The sequence below is a fragment of the Lutzomyia longipalpis genome, chromosome 2 (genome assembly GCF_024334085.1).
Source record: "Lutzomyia longipalpis isolate SR_M1_2022 chromosome 2, ASM2433408v1".
In the NCBI taxonomy this organism is placed as follows: Eukaryota; Metazoa; Arthropoda; class Insecta; order Diptera; family Psychodidae; genus Lutzomyia; species Lutzomyia longipalpis.
In genome coordinates, this window is record NC_074708.1 from 23,870,155 (window position 1) to 23,897,040 (window position 26,886).

Below are 26,886 nucleotides of genomic sequence, written 5' to 3' on the forward strand. Positions count from 1 at the left end.
TTCCGGTAGAAAATCAAAACCCTTGGTACCCTCCTCCGACGATTTCTGCTCAGATTTGTCTATCTCATTCAGATTTGATTGATACCTGGAGTCTGAAAATGAAATAAATCAGTTACGCTGATGAAGCTTTGTATTTTTTTTCTCTCATCCATTCCTCCCTGGAACATTCACTTCCACCTGAACGGTGAGATGAACATCCATGGGAAAGTACCCAAGCATTCGGGGATTGGGTATACGGGGGTTTGCTACAACGATGGAAGGTTTGAGAGAGTTTCCCAGAATGAAATATACTCACTTTTGTCTGCCAAATGCGATGTGAACGTGGTGGATTGACCGTAGAGTGAGATATTGACATTGGGTCTGAGTTCCCAAATCTCCTTTTGTACTGCTTCTGTTGTTGGTGGTGGAATCGTTGTTGGTGGACTCGATACTGCAATTCAATTTAATATTTTTTTTTCTTTCACTCCTTAGATAGGTATGTGTAGTGTAGCCCTCCCAAAGAGAGCGCTTTATTGGGAAATTGGAGACAAACACCCAAATAGTGCAAATAAAAAGCATCCCTCGACCGCATTCTCACTCCCACCCATCCACCATCCACACCCAAAACACTCGTGTGCCCCAGACAATTGCTTCAAGTGCCTTTTGAGGACACACACACGAGGTGAGACAAGTGGACGTGAGACTCCTGAGTATTTGTAGCAAATTGAATGACCGGATATCCCCGCAGGACAATTCCTATGAATGCCCTGCCATTGAACAAATGGTCTCAATGTGCACAACAACGCTCCTTTTGCTATATAGCACGACAGTAGGGGACGCATCCCCCTCGGCATACGCTATTATGATGGCTATAAATAGCCCAAGACGTGTTACAGGAGTTGATTACTCAATTTCACAACTTTTTGCTTCCTCGAGCATATTGTCTCGTTTAAGTCTCTTGGTCTTTGATCAAAAGGAAAAGACTTCTTTATAACTCTCAAAATTAGCTGGGATGGGTACACGTAAAGAGTTTAAAAATATGGGGGTAGGTTTTTTCTTATATATGCAAATTATAAATTTATTTTAATTAGTTTAATTGTAATTACTAAATAAATTTAAAAATTCCAATTCAATTTTAACGTTGTGGGAGTCAAACGCTAGATCTAACCTTTTTTGAAATTCCTCGAATTAATGCCTGAGGAAGGAGAAATAAAACTCCGAAACGTAGCAACAGTAATAAACGAGGAATTTAAAAAAAGGCCAAATTCCGTGTTTGACTCCCATAACATTGAAAATTGACCGAATCACCAATATTGCAAATTTTAACGTTTTTGCGTTAATTTTCAGATGAAAACACATTCTTAAAATACACCAAAAAAACAATCAAAAGTCTTATTCTTCTCAATATTTTTCAATTTCTTCTGACCTTTGGTTCCCCTAATAATTATCTCTAATATTCGACGTTTTCCCTGTTAAATTTCCCACCCCCAGCAATGCCACTCTAGTGGTTTAGATTAATCTGAGAGGATTAAACATTTAACCTCAGTGGCTACATCAAAAATTTCATTACAAGCCTATAACAATATTCATATAGATTGAAAATGATGTCAAAAAGAAGTACAATACATCATTCCCCAAGTGTGACGGTGGATCATACCGAGGACTTCCCGTCAAAATATGCATGGAATAGGGGGAGGGTAGCTCTGTGATGATGACAAAAAACTGCCCAATGCGGCTTCTGCATGGTATTATGTACCTATATAAAATTCTTGATTTCATATTAAACCCCTTTTCAAAAAAAGGTCCTCTTCCCGCCATATAATACCATGCATACACAATGGCTAAAAATTATAGGGAGATGAGCTGTTTGTCCCCTGCGAATTTAAACTGGATCCGGTCGGATGTTGTGTTTCTGATCCACCCCGTTGTACTATATATATTGCCACCCACACTCTGGAGAGAAAATGTAGATGTGGGACAAAATTGAATAAAAATAAACTCGTTTCCTCTTCCTGTTCTACATTTCTGGTGCCCAGCCCATCCCCTCATCCCACCGTTTCGCCCCTCGGGTGGTGGATTGTATATGTACGTAATAATATGCGTAACACATGTTATACAAAAGGATGGTGGAGTGTGTTGATGGCATAAAAATTTCACACTCTGTGTCGAAATCCAATCATGGAGAGAATCCCCGAAGAGGCGCCAGAATCATGAGATATAATCGTGATTCCAGAATCCACTGCTCATGGGATGACATATTTTATTCATTCATTTGTGCTTGTCGCTATGTGTATGGGGAATTGAGCTGGCGCGGATGCTTGGATTGTGGAGAAGGTGAAAAGAGATGAAAATGGAATAAAAACACACGAGTATATGCTCTGAAGAAAAAGTCAGGCGATGAAAGCTGGAGGTGGGTGGGTGGGTGGTTGTGACTTCCACCCCCTCACCGAGGCACCCAGATCCCTGAATGGTGTACAAGTAATTCGTGTAAGGTGAAATTTCCCGATAAATTAGTTTACCTCGACGGTGAGGAGGATGAATTCACGTTTGTCGATACACCCACCCCCCGCATTGCCATTGTCAGCCGATCGAAAACTGGAAGCGCGCACATTTTCTCTTATATATTGCGCTTTAAAGATGAAACGACAGAGTGTCTCTTGTGCACCCACCACCCCCCACAAGGGAGGACTCACAGGGATGAATTTCGTCCTTTTACAAAAAAAATGGCTATACATTGTAATCTGGGGGAGACGATAAGCGCGAACAAACTAAAAAAAGATGAGTGCAGAGGCACACACACAAAAAAAGGGAACGAGAATGAAAGTCATTTTTTATTCAGCATCTTGATTTCTTTCAGCATCAACCTCCACTTTTCTCCTGTTTGCGATAAACACCTTTTCGGATCACGGAGAGAAATGTAGGTGAACTGAGGGGGGGACTCCGGGGAGGGAAAATCGTGTCTCATGGAAATTAGAAAATAACAAAACTCCTACGAGATTGCCACAAATGTTTGGAGAGAATCTCATGTGCGATGTGGGACCGCGTATAAGGGGTTATACGGAGGAAATGCTTTTAGAAGCGAAGGATAGAGCAACAGAGATTGTGTTTGGAAGTTGTGCGAAAAGCTTAAGCCTGAAAGCCAATTTACGATTATCGCAAAGTGAAGAGGAGCTTCAAGTAAGTATATAAACCTTTAGTTTCGCAATCTCCAGCACGCTGTATATGGATTTGTAATGCATAAATGAAATTTATGTACTGTACACACACAGCGATTTATTATAGTTTTTTTAACACCTTATACGTTGATTGAATTATTGAGATTTGAGTTTTTGAGAAGGTTTAGATTTATTTTCAGATTTAATGAACATTAAGTGAGAATTTTTATAAATTTTTAAGCAAAAATTTCAGATGAAACAAAAATCTTCAGATCAAGAAAATTATATTGAAATTATTTAAGTTTTAGGGTTAATCTATCTGTGCTATCTATTTATATATATTTTTCACTTTCTTAAGACTACCTAAATCGTTTATTAAAAACCTGGGGCATAACAAAAATCCCAGAAATATATTCAGTTTTTTTTTAAATACGTTGAAAATTAATTAAAATTGGCGTCTTATTTCTTTTCTAACGTTTGAAAGTATTCTAACGTTTAATGATTATTTCTACGGCTTAACGATTCTTTTCTAAAGTTTGATGATTCTTTTTTACGTTCCATGTTTTAAAATATTGATTTTAGTTTGGTTGATTCGGAAGTAAGTTTTCCCACATTTGATGTTTTTTGAAACATTTGAAAAAAATCCTTCTCTAATTTTTCTTTGTAATTTTTAGCATACATTTTTTTTTACTCAAACAATTTACCTAATTATACTCCTGCTTAAAACATCCCAAAGAGCACGGCGGTTCCCGGCCGTATTCCATTTCGGCCAAAATGTATTCCGCGCGGGATTCCCGCTCAGGCACCGTATGGTGCACCATATATGATGGTATTGGGAAAAATTTGGTACCCAAAATCAGGTCGTGGCTCCATAGCAGGTAAAATTTTACGCCTAAATTAGGGAATACCATAGGGATATCCGTATGGTGTCTGGAAACAGCCTCTGCCACGACTGAAAAAACTCCTACATGTAGGCAAAATTTTTGACATTTTTTTTCTCTTTCCCTCTCACTTATCTTTCTTTCTCTCAAACACATTATTTTCTCTACCTAATGCTCTCCTTTTACAATAGTGTTCCCTTTTCTATTTTGCCTCACCGGGAGGCAAATGGCCAAATTTCATGGAGATATACTTTGGCAAAAATACCTCGTCTTGGCAATAATATTCACAAAGAAAAATTCACGCGTTTTCACGCGTGAAAAACATATGCGAGATTGATTTTCAGATAGGATATAGATTAGAAGAGTCATAAATGACCTTCTCATTACATAAAAATTAATATTTCTTTGAAAAATTAGACAATTAAAAAAATTCAAATTATACCCACATCATTATGCTTATTTAATACAACATTGCATTATGTTTCTTATGCTAGAAACATTATTAAAATGGCATAAATCGCTTTAGTTTTCAAGAAATAAAATTTTATAAAATATCCATGCCACGTGTAGCTGAAAATACCCTCAAATAGACAACCATTCGTCGAATACATGAAATAGCTTTGCATTTCAGTACAATTTTCTTCAGCACATAAGAGCATTTTTTATGTTGCTGACGCATTTGCTCTAAGAAATCATTGGGAAACACATCTTGTATTCAGGATTAAAAATGATAATTGAAAAAAAATCAGAATTATTAAAAATCTACCTGAAATTGGGAGGTCTTTTCTTTGGGCTGCATTATTGTTCCCTCAGAAGAAAAATATGCTAATGCTAATTGCTAATTCTTCGAAAAGTCCAAAAAGTATCTCTCATATTGTAAAAGGATTACATGTTTTAAAACTTTTTCAATGGAATTCTAAGAACAATCAGGTAGATCTAGTTTTTATTACAGGACCCATTTGCTAACTAAATCTTATGTAGGTAAAAATAATTAAAAATATTTGTACCTAATATTAGGAAACTTTATAATTATTCAAATCAAATAATTATATTAAATTCATTAAATTAATAATGACATTTTTGCGAAATGCGATAGTGTTTTTATGTTTGTATTAAAAGAATAGTTTTTATATTTCATTTAAACTAATAATTCTTTATTATATTATTTGGGTGGCTTTTTAGTTAAATTTTGAATCACGTTTTCTAAAAATAGGGTGGTCATACCCAAAAAATGACAGAATCACATAAACAATCCTTCCAAAATTATTTAATTTCAAGAAAATCTTAATAAATAGCGATTTTGGTACCAAAAAGAGCATAAAATTATGTTCAATGATACTCAATTTAATCCTTAAAATATGTTTCAATGATTTCTTTTGTCTATCTTTTGCGAAAAATTGTAATTTATCAAAGATTTCGGATTGTTTACAGTCCGTAGCTTGTCCGGAGAACATCTTCCCGGATACATTCAAGAATAGGTTAAGATAAAAAATTATTTTAAAACACATCATAAATTCATAATTTGATTAAATTTTAACATAAATTTAGAAAACTATCAATAAAATATTAATTATGGATTAATACTCTGAAAATGATTTGAATATTTTATGATTATTATAAAACCACGTGTTCTGATATTTTAAAACCAAAATTCACGCGTGCCACGCCTGTATTTTGGAACCAACGTTGAGCCGTAATCTCTAAATTTTTTGGATCCAAAATTCACGCGTAGCCACGACTCTGTGTTGGCACCAAAATTGAGGCATAAACTCCGATTTTTGTTGGACCCAAAATTCACGCGTAGCCACGACTCTGTGTTGGTACCAAAATTGAGGCGTAGCTACGACTCTGTGTTGGTACCAAAATTCACGCGTAGCCACGACTCTGTGTTGGCACCAAAATTTAGGCGTAAACTCCGATTTTTGTTGGAACCAAAATTCACGCGTAGCCACGACTCTGTGTTGGCACCAAAATTGAGGCGTGGAGCAGACTGATCACGACTGATTTTGTTAATTTTAGATAATTTACAATTATTTTAATCTGAATACATCTGATCCATCATATATTAACTAAAACTAATCAAAAAAAATTGCCAAATATTTTTAATTCTTCAAAATATTAGAAATTGTACTTCAGTCGTGGCACACTCCGTGAGTTGACACCATATGGATAGGTGTATGGTTATCCAAAATGGCTAGAGTCGCCGGCGTGCTCCTTGGGATGACTTCAAAGCTTTTATTTTCTTGCAAATTCTCAAGAAATATTTTACTTTTCATTGATTTCTCAAGTTATTTTTAAAAAAATCCAATTTTCTATTAATTTCCTAATTCCTATGCATCCGGGAAAAATCATAGGAAGCATAAAAAAAACTCTGAGAAGAAATGACTGCGGAATACAAGATGGGAGAGAAGTGAGCTTCCTGTCTCTGGTACAATCATTGTCAAACTACCACAGCATCTGGATCACCATGAGAACTACTCTTGGGGGTGGTGTGTGACAAGTAGCGTGCAAAAGAATAGAATGATACCTTCACATGAGTCAGAAAGGGGGTGGTATGGGCAATAAAAAGAGGAAACGGCACTTTGTTAAAGTGTGAAAATTATATAAAGCTCGAAAGCTCCCGAAGAGTGCCATTAATTCAAGCGGTTGGTGACAAGTCTCGGTGTGGTGTCTGGAAACGAGTGGGTGTTGCACATAGAATCCTCGAGAGTCAAGCATGATGTTAAGGACGGGGGGTGTACTCTTCACACATTCACACAGCCCCCCATCCCATTCATACCTACATACATATAAGAATTCTTCTGCAGAGCCAAGACAAAAAAAAATAATAAAGAATGGAAAAAAAAGTTGGTAATTCCTTGAGACAGGTAAAAAAGTGAACGTGTTTTTCTACAGATTATCTCTGGCATTTCTCCCCTTGATGCATTGTACCTCTCCTCCCTACATGGCATCCCTCTTGGCCCTGCTACTCTGCGTAGCAATATCCTATTCGTTTGGTTTGCGATGGTGCTTTTGAAATTTACTATATAGCACCCCCTAAAAAAAAGCTTCTTCTCGCAACATTTTTTCCACATAGGGGGGTCGAGAGGAGGGAAAATGTTGCGAGATTTTAATCTCTCGAAAAATACACACTTTTCCATTTAGGCCTAAGACAGATTATAGGTCAACCATTCACTTTGCAGACGCTTTTTTGCGCCGCAGTCCCACACATGGGTGTGAGATATAAAAATCAGCTTAACTTTTATTCGTTCGCTATAAAGTTTGTATCGAGGTTTAGTTTGTTTTTTTCCCACATCCAGCATCACGCGGAAATGCTCTCCATGCTTTCAGGCACTTTTGAATGTTTCAATAGGTTATGATGGGGTGATTTAAAGGGAGCTTTTTTGTGTTGTGTATGTTAAAAATGTTAAAATTGAAAGTTATTTTTCAAAACTTGATTTATTCCGTGCATTGAAATGCAAAATATTTTTTATTGCGAAATGAAAAGCTATTTAATGTTGGATTTATAACTTCCCCACCCCCTCTTGGGGCTGTAAAAAATTTTCTTCTTAAAAAAAAAGTTCAAAGTCGCAGGAAAAACTTACTGGTTAACAATTTGCGCGTATTGTTGCTCGATGTTGGTGAAAAATTGTTGAATTGGTGAAAAGTCATTCGCAATGTTCCCTTTTCCCATTTTATTTATTCAAACACGAGGGGTGACTGAATTGTAGGGCGAATTAAGGGATGTTCTTCATGTTTCCCCGAATATTGTACATGATCCATGGGGGGATACAGGAAGAGATTCTCCGCGCTATATATTTGAATAATTTCACGATATTTGAACAGATGTAAGAGGTGACAAACACGCGGGAATTTCCTTCATTTAAATTCCAATTTTTTAAGAAAAATATATATCAACAAGGACTAAACTTACGTCATATTTTCATTCTTGGCCAGAGTGTCGTTGCGTGACAGAAAAGGGGCTCGGGCTCTATGCGGGGGTTCAACAGGTTCCTTCTTCCTTCTTAACCCTCTCTTGCAGAAGGAATTTATAGAGTCAGCGCGCGCGAAGTTTTCCCACCCCAAACCCCCACATTACATTGTTCCACCCTTGCGAGCATTAATTGAAAATTCAATCACAATGCTTCGCGCACCATCAAGATCACACCACAAAGCTCCCCCCAATCCCCACAGAATGCTCTTGAAATTGCAATAAAGCTTTAATCATTAATTTTATAGCCAACTGGTGCTGGGAGAAAATTCGCCATACTAACAGAAAATTGCACTCGGAAATCCTTTCTCTCATCTTAGGACTTTTTCCCGGGGATTTTCATTGAAAAGAATCCTGCATACTTGTCGCCGTATTGCCGAAAGATTTAATCTTAATGACTTTTGTTTAATTACTAACACTGCCAAAGTCTTTAGAGGTCGTCGTAGGCGAAATTGTAAATGTTTCTGAAGCAGAAGGTTTATTATATATCATGATCCACACCCCTTCCCTAACACAGTCCAAGAGATTCTCATCATAGTCCAACCCATTTTAGATACAATCTCATGGCAATCTTCCCATTCAGCTCATCACAGGGCGCTGCTCCCTATGGCAAGATTTTTACGAGAAAATAAAACAAAAAGATGAAAATTTGGAAGAGTTTAGGTTGCGAGGAAGCCAACATTCTAAATTATTAACTATTATGATTCCCCACACCTTTCCTGAACAATCTCCGCGTGTAAAGGTCGTCTTCCCTGTATAAGGGGGGTGGTGGTGGTGCAATTAATATGATGGAACATTTTGTGAAAAGTTCCAAAAGGATAATTTTACGACACAGAGCATTGTGAGTGAATGGCCTAATACCCAACCCCTCGCACAGCAACGTCCAGAAGAGGTACTTGAGTCGAAAAAAGTTTTTCGCTAAGAATAACTGCAAAAATGGGTGATTTTCCCTTCCAAGAGCACACCCTTAATTTTTATTGCGAAAAATTTGTACTTACAGTAAATCCTAATATTGCCGTCTGTTTCACCCCGAGGATTCTTTGCTACACATTTATAATTTCCGCTATCGCTAGCTTGAAAGTTGGAAATTGTTAGCTTCATCACGGACTTGTAGGATGGCGACACAGACACGGATTCCGTCCTAGAAAGATAAAGAATATCCCCCACATAAGAAAAGTTCAGGTAAAATTTCTTTAATATGATGCTTGGAGAAGTTTGAATGTTATTTCTGATAAAGATTTTTTATTTTAGAAATCATGGGAGTTATGAGGAAGAAAAGAAATTTTAGAGATTAAAGCAATTTGTAGCAATAACGTTGCTAGAAACGAAGAATTAAATATTTAATAGCTTAAAATTAATCTTGAGAATACTGAAAATAAATAAAGAAATCTTAACCCTTTTGCAACGGCATGAAAACATTGATATTTTCGATCTTAGTCATTGCGATATTTCATGAAAATAAATTTAATGATTGCTCTCAGAGAACATTTTTTGATTTAAATGCCTTAATGGACGCAAAAGGGTTAACCAAGAAGTGCGGCCACAAAATTTGATCCAAATCCTCATTCATAAAAACGCGCAAATCATCCTCTAACACAATCTGGATCATAACACAAATTCTGAATGAGAAGAATTAACTGAATGTTGAGAGAATTAAATGATAAAGAGAGTTTGCATAAATATTTTTATTTCTTTTGCATGTTCTCAAGAAGATTATAGAATTTTTCAAGCTTCAGCTTAAGTTCAGCTTTTAACGTTTTGCTGCACTTGATTTTTTTTTAACATCGAAGGGCATTAAAATTCAACGAATTTTGAAGCAATAAATAAAATGCATTAAAACTTATAAAAAATCTACTATAAATTAGCTTTTCCTCATCTTTATTTGCAAAGTGTAATGAAATAAATTTCCATGTGCAAACTTTCATTGTTATCAAATTGCGAATTGCTCCAGATTATGTCTTTTGAGATTCAGTTGGAGTTTATTAGTGCAACCGAGAGGATGATTTGCGTGATAAATCGTGGAAAATTTATTCAAATTTTCGTAGCTGCAATTGGTTATTATTTTGAGGCTTTTCTCTTTGCATAAAATAGGTATTAAAAGAAAATCTGTGTCGTTGTAGCATGTTTTCCGGAATTCCTTGGTGGTGTGTACACAGCATGGACATCCCCGATGATCAGAGTTTTCCTATCTGAGGAAACTCCCCTCGAGAGTGGCCCCATGACTAAGGAGGAGGTCTCTCTGATGACGTCCTTCCTCTATATTGGAGCTTTTATGGGTTCCTTCGTGGGTGGATGGTTGGTGAATGCAATTGGGCGAAAATGGAGCTTTATTGTTTCCATGATGCTTCAACTAATTGGCAATACTCTGATTATTCTTGCCACAACGCCACTTCTTCTGTACATCTCAAGAATATTCGGTGGATTCATCATCGGTGCAACATTCGTTATTCTGCCCATCTTCATAGCGGAGATTACTCAAAAAAGGTGAATAATTTCGTCATCTCAGACAAAATTTATCTCCCACCAAAGTAATTATTTGCACTAAATGAATTCTCTTCTTATCATTTTAATCTACAAATATTTAATTAGAACATTTCAGTTTGAACTGGATTCCTTGAGATTCAAACCTTTTAATTCTTTTTTTGTTTATAGCTTAAGAACAACTCTTGGGAATTTTTTCGGTTTGAGCGCCAGTATTGGTAATTTATTGGGAAAGAGTTTGACGACTTTTGGCTTCTATGTTGTACCTGCTACATCAATCGTGTGCGCCCTTATCTTTATTGGATGCTTCATATTGTTTCCCGATACCCCGGAATATCTTCTATTGCGCAATAAACCAGAAGATGCGGAAAAATCTCTAAGATTCTACAGAGCTGTACCCAAAGATAAGCCATTCCCGGAAGATGCTGCTGAGGAATTTGATGAGATGAAGAAGGCAGTTAGTTTGAGAAATTCCAACACTAAGGTCACCGTTAAGGACTTTAGTAAGAATGCATGTAGAAGTATTTTGCCAAAGAATTTTTCCTATCAATGCGAATTTTCTTGCAGGTGGCCCGACAACAATACTGGCCATCATTATAACTTTCGTCATGACGAGCAATATAAACTTTACGGGGATTCGTCTAACAACATCCTTCACGGCAACAATGCTAAAGGGTACTGGAGTAACAATTGATATCCCATTGACGGACAACATCATCTGTGTTATGCAAATATTGGGTTCCATTGCTGCAATCTACATTGTTAAATGGTTAAGAGTTCGCTCATCCTTCCTCATCTTCTACATCCTGAGCATTGGAACTTTCTTCGGTGCAGCAATTCAATATTTTCTCTATGAAAGTGGCCACGATATGACCCCCTACACGTGGTCTTTTGTAGTCTGCATTGTCTTGGTTGTAGTGATCCCATCAACAGTAATTAACAACTTGTCCATGAGTGCTCCATCGCAGATTCTTCCGCTAAAAATTCGTGGCTCAGTTTTGGGATTCCTCAACACTCTAGGGCTGGGAGTGGCTTTCTTTACAATGCAATACTACCTCTATCTTGTGGATACCATTGGGAATTCCATGGTAATGGCTATCATGGGTTTATGGTGCTTATTTGCGCTACTTTTTAATTGTTTCTTCGTCCCTGAATTTGAGAATAAGACCTACAGTGAGATTGTCTATGCACTGAACCATAAACTACCTAGAAGATTTAGGCTGATCCCAGATAGGGAGCAACCTTTGGATCATTCTTGAGTATTCTAAAAAGAGTCAGTATGATAATTTTGAGGCAAAGAAGATAACCTTTGAATATCCTTCTGTAATATTTTCTAATTCTAATAAAATTATAGATAAAAATCAACCTAGAAGCTTTTAAATCTTTCAAAGCTCAAAACAAATAAATCGTGATTATTTTCAAACGGTTTGAGTAAACTTCTCTTCATACAGAATAGAGAGAGATTTATTTTAGATATAAAAAATAAATTGGACATTCTTGTTTACTGCATATCCATACTCTGTGATGTGCAAGAAAAAGTTATTCCAACCGCTGCATTTCAGTTTGTAATTAAAAGAATTTTTAATGTTTAAATATTTCCCTCAAAGGTTTTTCCGAGGACTACACTCAAAGTAAATAAAATCTCCTTTATATTTGCTTCTTGGAAATTGCGTTGAGTTGGTGTGTACTTTATGTAAACTCGGACTATGACGAAGATAGGTCAACTGCTTTAACTTTTATTTATTTATTTTGAGGATTTTCTTCTTATCTTTACTTCCTCTGATTCATTAAAAATTAACCCATTTATTTAATTATTATAAATTAAAATCGATTTTGGGAATAAAACTAAAAGGATTTTCTTCAAGAAATCGATTATTTTACTATTGAAAAGAAAAGTCAAGGAAATTACTAAAAGAAAATGTAAAAAAGTTGAAAAATATTCTAGTAATTGTCTCATAAATCAAACCAGCGGATTTAACCGAGTTAATTGAGGATCAAAAATTTAATTAATTTGTATCTCAACTCACTTGTATTTGGCAGAATCGTGAATCATGGTTTCATTTTCGCGTGTCCAGTAATTGAGGGATGTTGGGTAGGCTTCAACGAGACACTCAATGGTGACATTATAGAATGGTGGTACTCCAACTAATTGATGTGCAATCGAAAGCATTGGTGGAACTGAAAAGTAATATGACAGAAATATTATAAAATCAAATTTTGAAATGAAAATTCGATTCTGTCTGTGGGGAAATACTTCTTTGCTGGGGAATTTTCTCTCATCATACTAACATTTCCCATGCAATTCCAATGGCAGCCAATGCTCACCATCACCATCTTTTTCATGGAAAACTTCATCTCCATATGAATGAACAAATATTTTGAATTTTCCAATTCAATGACCCGAATGATTTAATCAGTAGCAGAGGGACGCATGTCTTTGACGGGGGGTGCGGGAGAGCTGCCATGGAAGCTCTCTCGAGTTAATTTACACGCAGTGAATGGTTGGGATGATTTTCTTTTTCATGTAAAATCAACTCAAAGTGCAAACATCTTTATACTTTTTTTCTTTTTTTTCCTTTTGCAATCATAACATTTTCCACGCTTGGACTTAATTATTGTATTATATTATAAATTTTATCTTATGTGACAAATGGGTGGAAAACACATAAATTGCCACGGGGTAAATAATAGTTTTCCGGATGTACAGAGAAGAAAATATGAAAATTCAAGTGTCATTGTGTTAAATTGTCTGGAACAATTGTCTCTGAATTAACTTTTCCAGGACACACACAGAGGGTGTCGGTCCCCCTTTTTGGAACACCCGATTTTCCTACACCGAAATATTAAATCTCTGTGAGAGAGAAAATATAGCTTTCTTCACTAATTATTTTGTGCACTCATTCCATGCGGAGCTTTATACAAAATGCTCCAAGTTTTGGCCAGCATTGCCAGCATACAAAATTTCACATAAAAATATCAAGATGTAAAAGGGAGACAAAAGAGAATGTCATAACAGATTGTTGCAATCCGATGGAATCTCACATTGTACCATATTTTGCTTCTTCATACAGAAAATCCACCCTGAAGCTTGCGAATTATATATAAATATTTCAGGAAGATTAAAGTTTATACTCCAAAGTAATGAATTGTTCAATTTGTGGGTCAGATTGTTTTGAATTTCAACGTATTTATTAAGGAATTTTCCTGCAGGATAATACGCAAATGATTCTCAATCTGTATTTGATTCCTTTTTAAACGTTTTCTCGGGAGAAAATCAACAAATTTCTCATGAGAACTAAATAAATCTTTCAGATTTATAAATAGCTGAATAATCTAAAATAAATACTTTGATTAATTTTTTTTTACAAAAATAGATTTCTCTTGATATTTTTCTGCAAATAAATCTCATGTCGATAAAAGATATAAAATATGATTGGATTACAAACTGCAAAAAGGGAAAAATAAGCTGTATTCTTGTCGTTTTCTCTTTTCTTTCCCATTTTTTGCGCGTGGGAAGAAATAAATATCCACCGCACGAAGCTCCATGGCAATCATATAGTTGGTGTGAGTGGATGTGGGGGTAAAGTCTAATTGAAAATGCAAATTATGGATTTGCAAAATTGGATTTTGAAAATTCGCACTACAATGCACAGGAGAAATTAAAACCAAATAAGCTGTGTCATGAAAATTGATGGTTTCACGACACTGATGGAGAATGTCGAATTATTGGATCCTTTTCAGAATATATACATATATAGTTTCTACCCCCATCGTAATACTTACAGTCAACACTGACTTTAATCCTTTTGCTGACACTCGGAGGCACGCCATTGGATGCGATGCATAAATAAGCTCCCATGTCGAGACGTGAAATCCTCGTCAGTTCCAGCGTTTCACCCTCCCACTCGAGGACTGCAAAGAACAAAAGCTTCAATGAATCCACAAGGATTTACCCACTCGATAGGATACTCTTGAGAAAATTATTGGTTCTCCTTCGCTTTTGTGGGGATTTTCACACTCACACACAGACAAAATCAAAATGCTGCATAGAACATTGTGTGACTTTTCGCAGCAATTAATATGTCCCACTGGGGAGAACAAAAAGTCATGTTTGGGGGGAGGGTGGGAGGAGTGTGAGAAATGTGGCAACAAGTGGTTTTCCTCCCCCCAACTCCACATGCCGGCTTTCCACTTGAGTACGCTTCCCCCCCAAAAGCTTTATGATGTGTGAATGCTGCTCAACTCCCAAGGAGGAGATTTTGACTTTAGAGAGCATAAGTGGGAAATGACTCGAAATGCGATGAAACACGCAAGAAAACACAATAAATGCTCACACATTGTCCACTTCAGCGCGAGGACCACGTTGCATGGACAATTATACCATGAGCAATATTTAGGGGTAGGTTTGTGGAAAATTTTGTGTTTGTGTGTGACTTCACCTACCCCAGAGAGCTCTCATATACCACAAATCAACAGAATATGCAAACAATCTACCAGCTCATGACGACAAAGTGGACAAAAGGTTCATCAATAATTCATTATTAGATGGTAAAGTGACACCTATATAGTTTACTTTTAGCTTTAGGGGGGTTGATTGTTTGGTTTAAGGATAATTTTGTGATGAGTTTTAGAGGTGATAAATTAGTCATTTTATATACGAAACTTACTCTTCACTCGGTGTGCATGAAATTAATTTAAGCGCATCAAACTCACGCGGTGGGTAACTGAAAATTATTTTGAAGTTTATCTGTAGCTTTTGGGGGACTTTTTAAACACAAATATGACTGGAAAAAAATCAGTCAATACTGTAATTGAACCAAAGACATTAAGCTTCAAAAGCCAAAGCTCTAATCATTGCCCCATTTACTCCCACATATTTTACACTGTGAATGTGGCGGCTAATTTTGACCAAAGAGAGATAAAGTTAATTAATATCGTTATGAGAAAAGAAGGACAAAAAAAATGTGCAAATTAATTTCGTATAATAGCAATGCTTAAACCAACTAAGCACTGGGTTATGTAAACCTAATAATAGAGGAATGTAATTTTCAATCCACTCAGCATGAAATGCATGTGTGGGCGGGGGTGGTGCTCAAACATACCATTAAGACTCTTGGTTATGGATATTCGAGTGTTATCGTCCCGCCTCCACTTTATCGATGGTGCTGGACTTCCAGTTGCTCGACACCTCAATGTGACATTGGCACCTTCCCGCACGATGACATCACTCGACGTTATCGAGTCATCAATGTTGGGCGGCACTGCAATGAGAAAAGCAAAATTGCTGTAGTCTGCACCACTTTATGCCCTCCAACCATACAATATGGCTTTTATTTTAAAAATGGGATAAAATGAAATTTTGGCGAAAGAGACCAGTTTAGGAGGTGCCTCGTTGAGGGATGCTGAATGAAGCATAAATTTGAGGGCAATTTCCTTAATTTGGCATGTCGGTGGAGGACACACACACACCACCCAATGGTATCGATTAAATCTCTTCCCGTGCAGAAGTTTTGGCACCATCATAACTCAACACGAATAAGGTATGATCTGCAACAATAGCTCTGGAGGAGAGTTGCAACATAGAAAAAAATCCTATTTTTCCCGTGCGATTCGATTGTACTAATGTATTTTTGAGTTGTCACAACATGTCCGGAGTCTTCCACCCCAGAAGCAGCTTCGGGGAGCATCCAAAACGGTGGCCAAACCAATGATAAATGTCACCGGCATTGTGGCGTTCAATGTTTTTACTTGCCCTCTAAATCACACACACCCCCTCGACAAGTTCAACGTTTCTGTGAGCACAAGAGAGGGTTTTCCCGTATCCTTCATTCCCCCCATTCAAACGTATTTTTACAATTTGAAAATGGGAAATTGAATTATGTATAATCCCTCTGTGTTGAAGAAAGAAATTATATTTTCTCTCCAAACTTTGCCTTACCTTGAGTCATTCAAGAGATTTTAGAATGCAATAGAACCGCACATAGAACCAATTAGTTAATATATTTTAATTGCAGAGAGAGAGGACAATTTCTGCCTTTCAACAACTTGAAATTACACAGCATAGAAGCTAAATACATTATCAACGAATTTTGAGATAATTTCCTGGGGATCCTTTGGGAATCAACATCCTATATAGTTCAGATATGTTTGGACGATACCTTTGTGTATTTTGAATAGAAACTGCTCCCGAATAGCCAGTTGTATCAACAGAGGGATAATTAAATTAGTGCCATAGGAGACACAACAAGAGATCATTTTACACACACCCAGAGAAATTATTCTTATGGTGGATAAATATTTAAATATTCCAGCCGAAAATGCAGCATAACATTTTCCTTTCTCTCAATTGAAAACATTTAAATTTACTCTCAAAGATAATTTGTTTTAGGAATTAATTTATTTCATTTATTTATTATTTATGTTAATGTTTAACAGCTACACAACATACCTTGACTTAGCAAAATTATCAACACAATAACATCCCTTTAAGCTCCCTCCCAACCCAAGCTATGTACTGCACACTAAAAGTAATCTTGGGAATGAATAATAAAATTCAATAAATGGTACGATGAAACTTACAAAGTCTCAATAGCTATTTCGTAATGTTGGAAACGTTCAATAGCAAGAAAAAATCTACTATCAGCGACAAAGTATATGGCAAAAGTTTCTTAACTTGCCATTTCTCTCAAATTATTTCTCCTCTGCCCCATGCACGGTTATACCCTCAACACATTACTTTACTTAAGTCTTCTGTTTCTTCTAGGTTTAGGTATGACCAAATGTGAGAATATGTAAGTAGCAAAATTATTTAAATATAGAACTTGATCTCAATTAAGCTCTAACCAAGTTCCAAACAGAATCTTAGGTATTGTTGATTTGTAGGCTTTTACTCTTGAGCAGGTTCACATTCACTGATCAAATAAATCATTAAACAATCTATATAATAAAGAAAGGTTCCTTCTACCTTTAATCTACCTTTAAACCATCACAATTTATTTTTTCTCAAAAATTTGCGCGAACCGCAACAAATCCTTCGCTCCAATATAACCTCGTCTTCAATAAAGAAAAGAACTAATAAAAAAAATTCTAATAGGATTCATTATTAATTTTTGAGGAAAATATCCGATATCCTGTTAAACCTCATTTCGAGATTTAAACCTCCAGTCTGATAGGGCCTTAACAAACACTTACAATACATAGAGAACTATGAGGACCAAAATATAGCTTCAATTGCTCGTTATCTATAGAGACCAACAGCCACTCTATATAGGGAGACTTTTTGAGACTTTTCCAATTAAATATCCTCCAACCGCATACGTATTTATAAAATATATTTTTGGCATGTGAAAGTTGCAACGAGGGATGTTTTTTCTTTGCACACGGACTCTCCCCCCGCGGCAGAAGAGGTTTGTGTCCTCTTTGCCCAAAGTGGTGTGGAGTGAAAATGCCGCAATGAGCGAAGAAAACACATGCGAATCTACATATCCAATTAGATGGAAAAGGCGAACTCTCGCTTGACTTCCTTAAGAACATCTCGGTTGAGTGGCACTCGAGATCATCCTTAGTTGCTGCTCGTCGTGATTATTGAAGGACTCCAACTGACTTGTAAGGGGAGTCGAATCTCAAGAGTGCTGCTATTCAAATACTCCACCGTCTGACTGACTTTTCATATTCATCATTTTCACATTTTCACCCCATCGCCCATCCCTCCACCCACCGCCGCCCTGCCCTACAACTCCCTCTCAATCTACCAAATTTAAGGGAAAACTCTACAACCGACACTCATCTTTGTTTTTAGTTTTGCATTTGGGGTTCTTCCTGTAACCCACTCACATCAACCCCTTCCCCCACAGAGTCTAACCTTCAGTCACTACGACGAATATAACTCCCCGAAAATTCCCCCACAACCCCCTCCCATCGTCCTTTTGTACCCACACAGTCGTAGAATAAGGCATACAGGAGAAAGGAACCTTTCCAAACAGAAATTATATTATGATGATGGCCACAGAGAAAGAGATAGACTTTTAGTGCCGTAATTTAATTAATTAAACATAAAATTTTACTAAACTTTCAAGCATTCACACACAAAATAGCTATATAAGTGTATAATTGGATCTGAAGAACTTCCCTTTAAACTTTTTGTTAGCATTTATATCTCTCTCCCAGAGTCCAATTTTAAATAACACCGGACTCATTCTTTTGGAAATTGGGTTGATAGTTTTGATGAGATAAATAACATTTTGTGGGACGATTTTCGTAATTAATTTTCCCCCCAAAAATCTCATACTTGTAATGAAATTTAATTCTGCAGCACTTTTCATTTATTCACAGATATGTATATGTGGGGAAAACCTGAGAGATTTCAGTTTTCTCTCTGTTTTAGTTAATTTTCTATTAAATCATCAAACATTTTCAAAAATTTAAATGAGGAAAATGGAGCAAGTTGCATACCTTTCTTGCATCTACAGGGTACACAAACTGCATCACACATTTATGTTTAACTCAATTGTATTTTTAGAAGATTGATTAAAACCACGAAATGTTGAAAAGGTAGGTCTATGTAGTGCTTAAAGACAAAGAATTTAAGTGAATAAAACCTAGACCTAGCCTGTTCAAAAAATAATATAAGCAGTATCCTAGATTTTCCTAAGTTCGTATTTAAGCAATTCAACCCTAGTCTCATTCTATATTTAAAATATTTCTTTACTCTAGCCTAATTTGTAGATTTTGCATTTCTTGTTTTCTCGGAAAACATTTCTTTAGGCTCTATGAGGAATTTGGCAAATTATGTGTATTTACATGCATTATTCATCCTAATTTAATTTTAATTTTAATCGTGTTTTAGACTTTGGATTTTGTGTTGTTTTTTTCCAAAATATTTCACAATAACATAATTAATTTTATAAATCATGAAAAATATATTAATTTATTAAGAAGACAAGATATAAAAGAGACTGAAAGAATATTTATTGACTTCTTTTCTGACATCTCCAAAAAAGAAAACAATTCCCAAATTGATTTATTTCATCAGTTAAAAATTATTAGCAAAATATCATAATCTATATTGGAATCTTGAAAATTCCTAGGGAACCAATGTAGTTAAGGACAAATTGAATAAGGCCCATCCAATAAAGTGCGGAAACTGAAGACTTATTGAACAATCACAGCAATAAAGCATCAAATGTCCATTGAAATTGTCGCATCTAAATCATATTTATCTCAATGGCAAAAGCCAATTCGACACACTTTATGTGCCAAGGGAGAAAGTGTTGAATGATACAGGAAATGCCACACTCACTCTCCCCCGGCACTTCCTGTGTGGGCATGAAGGATACTTTGTGGGTGTTTTGCACTCAGGAGGATTTCACTCTTCTGCATAAATTTACATTAAGCAGACACAAAGTCGGTTGGCGGGAGACAATAGAGAAACAGGGAAACAAGGAAAGTTGCAACGTTTTCCAAAGTCAAAATGTACATCGCAAGGGTACAATTGAGAAGATACAGGATACCTTGTGGAAAACTTTGTAATTACATAATCACAAAATTGTGTTTTTCTTTGCAACATACTGAGAATTTGTGAGGCGACATAAATTTATTCGTTCTAACATTTTATATTATTCTCCATAATCATCTTTCTTTCCTGGTTAATGTTGTATGTATATTTGACTTTTGGCCCGCGTGGGTTGAGCAATTTAGCGCACACATGTATATAAAAACAACTTCTGCCGCCCCTATATTGACAAGGCGAGACGTATAAAATCATGCCTCGATATCATCCCTCTCTGCTGAATTTAGGGTATTTTGGCAAAGAATATTTCTTGCACACATGTTGAGACAAAAATGTTTTTCTGCTTTAATCACATTATTTTACGAATCATTTCCTGTACTCGCAATAAATCATCCCATTACAATCATGTAATCGTAGTTAGGAAGAAGGATGAAATTTTTGGAAAGTTATACATTATGTCTTGTCCCAGACTTTCCATACAATCGCTCTCTTCCCTCTTCAATTTTATGCGTTCTGCCTTTTTGAAGAAATGACTGCTATTGTAAGCCGATAGGAGAACAAAGAAAGCTTTTTTTGACTTGAATTTTCTTCTGTTTAATTTTTTAAAATTTATTTTGATAATAAGGCTAGGATGATTTTCATTTACATTAAAAATGAATTTAGTATTTTATTTCTAAATTTTTATTTTTTTTTCTTTGTTTAAATTTGATCTATTTTCAAAGGATCTTTGAAACGATACTACATTTATCAAAATCGATTAAAAAAGTAAAAAAAATCTCAAAGATATTTCTTTAAAAAAGACACAGAGTGCAAGGTTAATCTGAAAATCATCTTCCTTTAGCATAGGCTTTTAGTCTAATTTCATTTATCGACTCCCCCTTCCCGCAAGAAGCAAAGTCTATACCATTACAAAAGTTCGAGACGCACTAAACGGAAAACATCCACGTTTTATATATTTTTCCCTCAAATACTTATACCTCCGCGTTATCCCTTTCTCCCCCACCCCCACCCACATCCTCCCGCAGAAGCCACAGTATGGTGAAACTAAAGAAGCGTGAAAATAACACAAGAGTTTATCAGTTTGTTGTTTGTGAATAAATAAAACAATAATTTTTCCCGACAAGTACCTTCACAATTCAACAACAGGGAAGAAAAGCTATATGGGGGATGAAAGTAGTTCACAACGCGAAAGGATACGTCCGTATAAGATGGAAAAGAATAACAAATTCTTTGTCTGTAAAAACATCTCTCCTGTGAAGGGAGATTTGTAGCCACAACGAAAAGTATCCCAATTCACGCCAAGATTCATTGTCAACAATTTCAATAAGATTTCTGGCTCTTTTTTGCGCTCTCATTTTCTCTTCTGCATTTGGCAAAATTTTCCCAAGGACCTCATCAAGATGGAAAAAGGAAGGACATTACACGGAAAGTGGGGGAGGGGGAGAATATCCTTCCAAGAGTAGTTTTTCAAGTAAGTAGAAAAAATATCTCACCCATTTATATACCTTGAGCTACATATATAGCACTGATGGTGATTTGGAAGAATTTAATTACTACACTGCATTGCTAGGATGTCAACTGCATTTCCCGTGAGGAGGTGCTGAAGAAGGGAGTTACCACCTAATTTTCACTTAGCTCTATTTCCTTCTTCCGTTTTCCTCAACTCTCACGAGCTTTTGAGCCAGCAAGAAAATCCATTTGTGAATTTTAACCCTTTATAAATCTTCTATCTCTTCTTCTTTTCTCTCTTCCTCTATGAAACATTCAAATTACTTTTTCTCAAAATACGAAAAGGGGGAAAAAGAGGAAAATTCTGTGAACTTTCTGACCTCCAATTTACGATGTTTTCCTGGTCTAATGTAATGTTGTTTTTTTTATACAAAAGCACCCACCACAGTTTGTCCCTCTCTGTGAGAGATAAAATATATGCTGTGTGCATAAAAGGAGTCTTAAATTCACTTACCAACAACATGCAAGTACCCAAATTGTGTTTTCGCCGTCACCGTGTTAATTTGGCACATGTATCTTCCCTTATCCTCCTCTTGGACGTTGTTAATATGCAGAAACCATGTTTTATGCTTATCGTGCTTATCGTGAGTCACGCTTATACGTGGATTCCGTGTTATGACGTGATTGTGGACCGTTAAAATGGCAGATTGCTCAAAATGCATCCATGCTACCTGCAATGAAAAGAAGAAAAAAAGAAAACATTTCAATCCACTTGGAAAATGACATATAGCACAGGAAGAAAATCTTTTTCATCCATCGTCTGGCCACTGTGACACGATTTATAACTTTGTTTACAGTCTATTCTCTTTCCTCGTTCCCACTCCTCCCCCACAATTCTTCTCACACCTCATACAGACACATTCGCCTGGGAATCGTCAACTTGGCAATAAGTTTACCATTTTTCATAGTTCTGGGAAAAAGAGAGAGAACCCTTTCATAAAAAAGCATAGTCTTTATTGAAATAATAAAATGATGGTTATTGCACTCTTGAGAGAACATTTAACAGCCACTTTGGTGCATCCATAAAGCAACGTATTGACAATTTAGGGGGAGTGTTTGGGAGACTTTACGAAGCCTCGTTACGATTTGTTAAGTATCACTCATAAAATTATGAAGAATACCACCATCGTGGATATTTTTTACGGACACACTTCGTCAATTAATGTGAACTAAGAAAGGTTTGGATTAGATTGGAATTTATTTTCTCCTTAATTCTAATGCAAAAAAAATAAACGTCCTTTTCTAACTTTCCAGCGACGCTTTAGTAAAATTTTTTTATTACTAAACTCAAGGAATTTCCCACAAAATAAGAATCCTAATTTAAATTTCTTTTTATTGACTCATTATTAGTCTTCAGACAACATATTTCGAAACAGTTTGAAGGAAAAGAGCGTGATTTAATCTACATATTAATTGGCTATCTTTTGAACAATTTTTTACTCATCAATGGGCAATTTCTTAGAATCTTTGGGACGATTTTTAACGATTTTTTTTCAACCCGAAAGTACTAATGAAATCGTTGCCCTACCTTCAATTTTGTAAGAAATAGTAATTTATTAATTGAGATAATAAAATAAAAATCAATTGTAATTTAGGATGATTACCAAAATTAACCCAATTAGTGTGTGTTGAGGTAATGTGATAACTGCTCAATATATAGGCAAAGAGTAGGGCCACTTACGATGATTAAATCTACACGCACACCCTCACTGTAAATATTGGAGAATGTGTTTTCCGTCCGATAAATTTTAAATTGGCACCATCAAATTTTAAGTCAATCATAACGCGTCCAGTTATAAGAGTTGGTGTCCCACAACGTGTAGAAGTTTGTTTATGCGTTGTAATACTATTTGTGAGCAATATTAGTAGACAAAGTTGATTTTTTTGTGAAATTCAGCAATTTAATGCATAAAAATGGTCATATCTCTGGTTCTATAACACCTAGAGAAATTTCGTGACTAGTTTTGGAAAGGTCTTGAAATAGGCTATAATTTGACATATATCTCAATGATTTTCAAGGTCACCTCTAAAACACAAAGTGACGGATTTTTGTTTCACAAAAAGAGTTTTTCGCATTTTTCGTCCTGAAGGAATGGTTCTATAGGTTTCTAATGTTCTAGAAAGTTGTAGATAATTGCAAAACCTTTAATTTGATACCAAATTGAGCAAAATCGGACAGACCGTTCAAGAGATATGACTCTTAGAACTTTTCAAATTCAAGAATTTTTCAAATGGCCATATCTTCTAAACGGCGACATAGATTTTCTTCATTTTCGGACTGGTGACAGATATTGAGTCAGGCTACAACATATCAAAATTTAAAGGAAATCTATAACAGATGTTCGGAGATATAGCCCCTTAAAGTTAGGCAATTTTTGTTTTTGATTTTAGCGCCTCTTGCGGCCATTTTTGGAACTTGAAATGTTCTAGATAGTTGTAGGGCTTCTTAAAACCTTTCATTTGATACCAAGATCGTCAAAATCGGTCAAGCCATTCTCAAGTTATATCGAAAAAACACTTTTTGCTTTAGGTCGCCATATTTGCTAAACCGCTTGACCGATTTTCAAGTATGAGTTATTGATGAAAACGTCTCACTAAGCACTACAACATACTAAAATTTCAGACCTCTAGCTATAAGGGAACTAATTGACGGTGTTTCAAAATGGCAGACGGCGGCCATTTTGAATTCTGAAAATGCAAAAAAATGAAATTTTACACCCACATTTCTATAGAAAACTTCAAACCCGAAGTCTCTATCTGTTACCGTTCTAGAGATATAAGGCAAAGTTTGGACCACCGGCCGGAAGGCCGGCCGGATCAAAAATTTTCCACCACCATTTTCGTAATGTGGGATGTCTAAAACGTGCTCATACCAAGTTTGAGCCCGATCTGAGGTGGTCGGTTTTTCCGACGATTACAATACTTGGTGTTGGCCACGAAGTGGAACACCAACTAATAACAAACCTACCTTTTGTTATCCACCCCCATATATCGTCACACACGCAAATCCTTGGTGGATGATTCTCATCCTTCTCATCCCCCAAACGAGCCTTCAGGAGATGATTCTGTTAAATCATTGTCATTACACACTTTCGGTGATTGATGACCGAAACACCATGGGAAGATATACTTTCATCCTTCCGGTTCCCAATGTCACTTTTAGTCTTTTGGAATATAATTTTATGGCCAATGGAGCAACTCAAATTGGAAAATAATGGCTCAAGTCACGGGATGACAAATTCATTTTAGGTTGAGGGAAACTTTATCCCAAATTTTGGGCTTTTCCCGGAGCCATATGTGGTGACATTGATGTTTGCGGAATATTTATGTGATTTTGCGTCTTACACCGTCTTACCAATTTTTCCCAGATAACAGCAGAAAACTCTTTTCATTAAACGGACTTTTTTTCTTTTCCGCTTGAACTTCATTCGTGCATAAAAAATAAATTCGTTCAAATATTTCCTTAATCTCTCGCAATCATGGTATGAATTTTCCCCAACTCTGAGTAAACTTTACATTCTTGTGAATTAAAGAACAATTTCTCTGAAATATAATATTTCTCTCTTACGGGGATAGAGCAAAAGATTAAAATTAAAACGTGATTTGACTCATTGCTCTAACTGCAAGAAAAACTTTCTCTTACTTTTCCATTCTTTCGAAATGAATGGAACTTTCGTTATAAGCTTTTGAAAAATCTCCCCAATGGTCGAGGGACGAGGTGGGGGGGGATGTTAAGAAAAACTTCTTCGCTTGGTAACATCATAATTTTAAATGCAATGAAGGAAATTGCATTTGTCAATGAGTCGAAAGAAAAATGAAAAAGGGACATTGAGAGTATTTCTTCGCAGTGAAGATTGACTAAATAATCCACGACAACGTGTACTTATTAATAAGCTAACAGAAAGCTAAATACATACAAAAGCTCCTCCGGGGGAAGGGTACCAGATGTTTCCGGGATTTTCACGTTTCTCCAACTTCCCAGCACAGTGGCAAAATACTCTAAAATGGACTTATACACAGCAAAAAAGAGTCTTCACACCATTGAAATGGGCAAGGAAGGTGGGTACATGGAAGAAGGATGAGCGCGTACTTATGCATTGTATTCATCTACCCTTTAGACCAACAACAAGCCACCCCACCACGTTCTATATAGTTGCGTTGTTGGCTGCAAAGTTGAATCAACAAATGTTAATAAGAAAGAACAATTCACTCTGTGAGCTCCTCCATCCTCTGACGTGCCAAACTTTATCCCACCACCGTATAGCTCTTTGCTCGGGTAAGCTGCTACTGCAATAACACAACCGCAAGGCAGCAGCAACTAAAGTTGAAAAATACTTAAAACATCGTAAACGGGGATCTCAACGTGATAAAACAATGGTTGGATGTGCACCATCTCTACAACACATGAAGGCACTTTGAGGGAGAGTTAAGAAAATGCATCGCTCCCCATCATGCGTGGGTGGGAAAAATTGTTCAAGTTCAAGAGCCGGCGATATCTCCTTCAAAACACTGTATAACTCAATTTCACATACCAACCAACAGATTATTACTCTTTTAATTCCTTCTTCAAATGAAACTCGTAAATTTCACTTTTAACACATTTTTAATTTATTTTCCTTTTTCAACAATTTTAATTTTCACTTTTCATATTTAATCACTAAATGACAAATTTATTCGGGCATTGAGGGGACGGCACAAAACCCTGGTCTTTTCTGGCTCTTTGGCCTCTCAGCTGCTGCCACTGCTGCTGGTGTTGTTCTGGTGTTGCGGTTGGGCACATACTACTCGATCTCTGCAAAGGCAGAAGAAATGCCCACGGGGCAATTAATAGAAAATTCCCAATTCAACCGTCCGCGCTGCATTTGGGGGAATCATTTTAAAAATTTTCTGCGCGGACTTTTCAAATGTAACATCCCCCCGCACTTGGGAAAAAGAAAAAACCAAGAAAAAAGAAAAATTTCTTTACGTGGCATCAAAAATTTTCTTCCTTTTCTTAAAATTAAACTCTGAACTATCATTAAACTTTAACCCCACAAAAATTCTCATCGTGCTCAATCTACTCCCTTTGATCCGTCGCTTACTTTTATTTTCCCCCCAATCCACCCTGATTTCCTGCGTATACGCAATTTTTCATCGCTGTGACGATGATAGGAGGATATTTGTGTGTATGGGGAATTGAGAGCACATTGATGAGTATCTATTCTTTGAGCTTTTTTCGGTGGGTTCCACCTCGGATTCCTTGAGTTAGCGGACGGAGTATTGTAGCCATGGGGTCATCTTTCTCCTACTTGGTGCACCAAGGGACGAGATACCCGTCCAGGGTCGTTGGCGCGTCCTTAGGGGACAAGCGCTTGGAGAGCGGGCAAGCTACCTGCCCTTAGGGTTGTTGGGAAGACCCTCTAA

General features: G+C 36.4%; 2 protein-coding genes across 3 annotated transcripts in view; one reads left to right on the top strand and one right to left on the bottom strand.

Annotated features, from left to right (window-relative positions):
• The window catches only part of LOC129789572 (uncharacterized), a 656,748-nt gene that overhangs the window by 28,536 nt on the left and 601,326 nt on the right, over positions 1-26,886 (bottom strand). The window lies entirely within an intron of this gene.
• Positions 9,941-11,831, top strand: LOC129789666 (facilitated trehalose transporter Tret1-like). Its single transcript, XM_055826659.1, has 4 exons — positions 9,941-10,039; positions 10,106-10,469; positions 10,638-10,969; positions 11,034-11,831. Exons 1-4 carry the CDS (start codon positions 9,985-9,987, stop codon positions 11,723-11,725), a joined length of 1,443 nt encoding a protein of 480 aa, XP_055682634.1. The 5' UTR covers positions 9,941-9,984; the 3' UTR covers positions 11,726-11,831.

Bases quoted from the DNA above. Each gene is read 5' to 3' on its own strand.
- LOC129789666 (XM_055826659.1), top strand. From the start codon at position 9,985: ATGATTTGCGTGATAAATCGTGGAAAATTTATTCAAATTTTCGTAGCT. The intron at 10,470-10,637 runs GTGAATAATTTC...TTTTGTTTATAG, and splicing joins GCGGAGATTACTCAAAAAAG to CTTAAGAACAACTCTTGGGA. The intron at 10,970-11,033 runs GTAAGAATGCAT...ATTTTCTTGCAG, and splicing joins GGTCACCGTTAAGGACTTTA to GTGGCCCGACAACAATACTG.